This window comes from Oryza sativa, chromosome 6 (genome assembly GCF_034140825.1).
Source record: "Oryza sativa Japonica Group chromosome 6, ASM3414082v1".
Taxonomy (NCBI): domain Eukaryota; kingdom Viridiplantae; phylum Streptophyta; class Magnoliopsida; order Poales; family Poaceae; genus Oryza; species Oryza sativa.
In genome coordinates this window covers 11,735,000-11,740,119 of record NC_089040.1, presented here as the reverse complement: position 1 = coordinate 11,740,119, position 5,120 = coordinate 11,735,000, and the positions used below count along the sequence as shown (strand labels likewise).

General features: G+C 45.4%; 1 protein-coding gene across 1 annotated transcript; it reads right to left on the bottom strand.

The window, feature by feature from the left end:
- Positions 1–801: 801 nt before the first annotated feature.
- LOC107281262 (aspartyl protease family protein At5g10770) lies at positions 802–4,799 on the bottom strand. The gene is made up of 2 exons (XM_015786807.3): positions 4,631–4,799; positions 802–2,102 (listed from the first exon to the last, which is right to left on the bottom strand). The coding sequence occupies exons 1-2, from the start codon at positions 4,797–4,799 to the stop codon at positions 811–813; spliced, it is 1,461 nt and encodes a 486-aa protein (XP_015642293.1). The 3' UTR covers positions 802–810.
- Between the last annotated feature and the right edge of the window lie 321 nt (positions 4,800–5,120).

Here is a 5,120-nt window from a genome sequence, read left to right as displayed (position 1 = left end):
CTGGGATGAAAAATCAAATTCCCATCTTAATCTCACTATTAATTCCCTCTTGTAAACTCCCAATCCCCTTCCCTCAAGTTGCCAAACAAGCCATTATGGATTAGGATCTAGGGTCACACCAATTTGAATTTTAATTTTTCAAACTAAAATGCTATGTAAAAACCACATCACGTACGTAAATCTAATCACCATCCAAACCGTCCTTGAGAGGCAAATTGCTATGGTTTTAACAGTTGTCTTGTCGGTTTTGCGTTTAGGGATGTAAATCAAACTTGTAGAATAGAAATTCAATGGAGTTTCATGGGCGTTCTGTACCAGTCCTTGGGCCACCTTTTCTGGAGATCCAGAAGGATTGTATTTCTGTGCATAATAAATTCTGAAGTGTTTAACGATTCTACTCAAATGCTGATTAGATTTGAAGAGATGATAGAGCCACAGTCCCAAGAAATTAACTTGAAATTGTTTTATGCAACCTAAATATTATTATATTGCTAATCAGAAAAATCATGTATGTGTTGTTGATTGTGGTCATGTGGTGGAATAGATTATAACAATGCAAATTAAAGAGCCATACTCAAAACATCACATGTAATATATTAAATTTCAAATGTGGCCACAAAATTTGAATTCTATCTTAAGGAGCAGAACCAAAAGCAGCAAATGTAGCTCAAGTGTTCGACATTATTCCTGATAGGGAGACAAGTACAGTAACGCACACAAAACAAGCAGGCTTGAAGCCTTTCAAACATTATTCCAGAATTCATATCGGGAATCAGAAGCACAAGAGTACCCATTATTCGCATCTGGCGTTCAGCAACTAGCCGGGACAAAACCGATCTTCTCCGCGGCGACGTCGTAGATCACCTCCGCCGATCGCTGCTGCGTGTTCCCGATGATGGACAGAGGCAAGCCGCCGGTGTCCATCGCCGCGAACGCGAGGCACCCGACGTTCTCGTCCAGGAAGATCATGACCCCGAAGAAGTCGAGCTCGAACACGGCGCCGTCGCCGAACCTGAACGACACCGCCGGGACGACGACCTCGCTCTCGCCGGCGAAGTCGTAGCACGCGTCGAGCACGTCGTTCGGCGGCGCCGGCGTGTACCGCTCCATGGTGAGCCTGAACCTGTCCCGGAGCAGCGCGTACGCCTGCGCCGGGAGGTAGGTGAGGACGGTGCCGGAGTCGAGGAGGGTGCCGCCGCGAGTGAACACGGCCGGCGGCACCGGCAGGACGTACCCGCCGATGTCGATGGAGACGAGCTCGACGAAGTAGAAGGACGGGAACTGCGGCTTCCGCAGCATCGCCGTGTACTGCGCCGCGCCGGTGTCGGTGGCCGGCGTCGCGCCGATGGTGAGGTACCCCGTCGTGCTGTTGCTGGACGGCAGGCAGTAGGAGAAGACGGCGCCGAACGACGCGGCGGCCTGCGACGGCAGCGAGAGCTCGCCGCGGCCGAGGCCGAGGAGGCCGTCGACGCGGCCGAAGTCGCCGAGGTTGCGCGTGCCGCACCCGAACGGGAAGCCGGTGAGCGCCCGGGAGGAGGTGAGCGCGAGCGTGTCGCGCGAGAGGACGCCGGTGGTGGACGAGCCGTCGCCGTAGCGGACGAGGTAGAGGCAGGTGGTGTTGTCCTCGCTGCACAGGTCGCCGGCGGCCGCGCACTGGGGCTCGCCGCAGTGCACGGCGGCGTAGGTGGACGACTTGGACGGGTCGAACAGCGGGTCCTGCTGCGGGTGGCAGTGGCCGGAGGAGCCGCAAGGCTGGCACTGCACCCACGACAGGTCGCTGCCGGTGTCGAAGATGAGCGCGGACGGCTGCGCCGGCGTGCCGAGGCCGACGGCGACGACGAACTCCAGCGTGTCGAGGTAGGTCCCCGAGCGGTCCGGGATTGTCACGGCCGGTGCCGGCGCCGGCGCCACCGACACGGCCGGAATGGGTGGCATGGCCGTCGGCGGCGACGCGTACGGAGCGAGGGAGGCGGCGGCCGACGCGGACGACGACCTCTGGAGGATGGTGCGCAGCCGTGCCCTGTCTCGGACGTGGATGTCGCGCGCCGCCGGCTTCTCGGCGGCCGAGTTTCGGATCGAGAGCTTGCGGCCAGATGTTGCGGCTGAATAATTTTCAGGTAGTGGAGGCAAAATCAGAGAATGCCAAGAGGCGCTCATACAACTAGCTAGGGCTCTTTTTTGTTGGAGACTGAACAATTGAAAGCAATTAATCATGCAAAGCAAACTCACGCACACAAATTCATAACACCGGAAAATGTATGTTTTGCTGTTCAAAAGGAAATAAAATCTTACTTGCGTTCTAGCATTTTTTTTTTCGGATGTAGCTACCAAACAATGAACAGATTTTTTCGGTATTGCTATAAATATGGCGACACATTTTTTCTTAATTCTCAGTCGAAATTTTTCTAAGCCTTTGATTGGCTGGAGCGCCGCTTTTTTCGGTGGCATAGGCCTCATCAATTGCATTTGTTTGGCTCGTAGCACTGCTTTCACTGTAGCTCGTTGGCACATTCTTTCAAATAAGTAATCAATATATGTAATTTTCAATGCAAAATATAGAAATTACATTGCACTTACATTATAATTACACTTATATATGTAATTTAGAGATTTACATATGTAATTTTGGGACTTATACATTATAAATACACTAAAATTACATATGTAATTTAGAGATTTACAATGTAAATATATGCCGACTATTTTTTGATGAAAAATATGGCGCTATAAATATAGTTACTCCTGATTTTTTTTAGGTGGAAAATTTTCAAACATAGTTTAACTTATACTCCATATGTTACTAGTATGTTTAGTTGGTTAGCACTTAGCAGTGTGGGCTTCCATGTTCAGTTGGTACTTGGTTAGCAGTGTGGGCTTCCGGGCTTCCGGCTGCTAGGCATAGGGCAAAAAAACCGGACAGGTAAGTAACCCAGACGATGCCTTGGTTCACCGGTCCAACGGTCTGACCGGTGAACCGCCGGTTGAACCGCGGTTCAATAAGTTATTATATATAACATGCATATCTCCAAAACAAAACGAAGCAAAGGTGGGATGGTTAAGCCTACTCGCAGACCCAGGTTCATATCCCCATTCCACCACCCTTTTCTATGCATTTTGTCGAAAAAAACAGCCGTGTGGGCCTATAGGGCATGGACTGGGCCTTAACGTGGCCTATTAAACTCCTTTGTCCGGTCCAACCAAGCCGGTTTAGTCAAAACCCGCCCGGTTCAGCCGGTTCAATCCGGGTCGAATGCATGTCTGGTCTTTCAGTTGAAACAAACCGTGGAGACCTCTGGTTCTGGTTTTTTCTGTTCGAACTGCCTACCCGGTCCGGTTGTTTCCACTATGCTGCTAGGTCGCAAGTTTGATTCCCTTCATCCGCACGTGCTCGTGAATTTTTTTTCCTCATATCTTGAGGTGATCTAATGGCTGAAAATTCGAAAGTTTAGAGACAAGAAAACTGATGAATTGTTTTTAGCCATTCCGTTTTATTTTTTCTCTTTTGCCACAATAATTATATCTCTTTGAACACAAATGTTTTCCTTTTAATATATGACACTACCAATTTTTGGATTTGACGTTTGAGTATTTATCTTATTGGAAAAAAGTAAATATCATTTGTTACTAAGTATATTGTGACATAATTTATAAGTGTAATTTTAACACGACTTACATTTGTTATATTTGTACTATTTTTTCTATAAGACAACAATATCATATATTGAAAAAACAAACAGTACAACTTCAAGCAATAAATTTTGTATATTTCTAGTAAATGTTGTTACAGAGTGTATAACATATTTGTAAATCCGAACATAACTATAATATCATAAAAAAGTACTATTCGAGCAAACAACTTATATAACATTATGACTCATGTAACATACTAAACATTCGAAAGATGCTTATGCTCAAATTTTAAAATGTTTGGGGAAGCGGTTGTTGATGCTATGGTGGCAGAGTTATTGGTTCACAGTTCACACGACTTTTAAGCACTCTGGAGCTAGTGTCTTGTAAGGCTACATATTTGTGAGTGGTTGCATTTTAGCATGTGTTAGGGCCCAGGGGGTACATTCATTGGTGTGTACACGAGTCTGGTGTAGATGTTCATGTACACAAATGTGTTCCGTTTGATCACAATTTTTCATGTTCGAGTAACGTAATACTCCATCCATTTCTAATAGATGACGTCGTTAACTTTTGAACCCATATTTGACCAATCTTCTTATTTAAAAACTTATATATGCAAATGTATACGATATAAATCATGCTTTAAATATTTTAAGTGATAAACCAACTCACAAAAAAATAAATTATAATTACGTAAATTTTTTGAATAAGCCGAATGGTTAAATATGTGATAAAAATTCAATGGTGTGTCATCTATTAAAAAACGGAGGTAGTATAAATAAGAATTTAAGTAAGATTTGATATTCATTCCATTGAAAGTTTGACACGTGCTAATGGCCGGTATACGTGCTCACTTCACGTGTGCCTCTTTGATTAAAAGATTAAAAAAATCATTTGATGAAGAAAGGAGAAATATCGCATGCCGACCACAAATCGATCGATCGGATAATCCAAACGTTGTGCTTTCTGAATAGCTCGGGTGATCCCATATTTCCCATACCTGGGGACGTCAGGGGAGGGGAATGAACTTGATGACCATTGTATCCACGCAGCTCGTCGAGGCTGGCCGTCAGGTAGCGCCGCCGCGAACCGGCGAGAACGCCGCCGCTGAGAAGGCAGCTGATCAGCACGAGCAAGCACACCACCAGCGGCGGATGAGGCAACGCCATTTGGTTGATAGCTAGTGGCCAAAGCGATTTGGGTGATTATGGGTTCTTATAAAATACAGAGATACATACACAGTAGGCGTGGCCTCCAAGAGTGTGTTAATTACATTGGTCTTGGCCGAACTTATCTAGGGAGAAACTTTGTTGATGAGTACTACATTTGTCCTAAAATAAGTGCGGCCGTGGATATTCGTGTCTAGCGTTTGACCGTCCATTTTATTTTTAAAATTTATAATTTTTTTTAAAAAGAGTCATTCATGTTTTCATCTAATAACAATAAAATATTAATCATAAAAACAACAAAGTACTAATAAAAAAATTTAA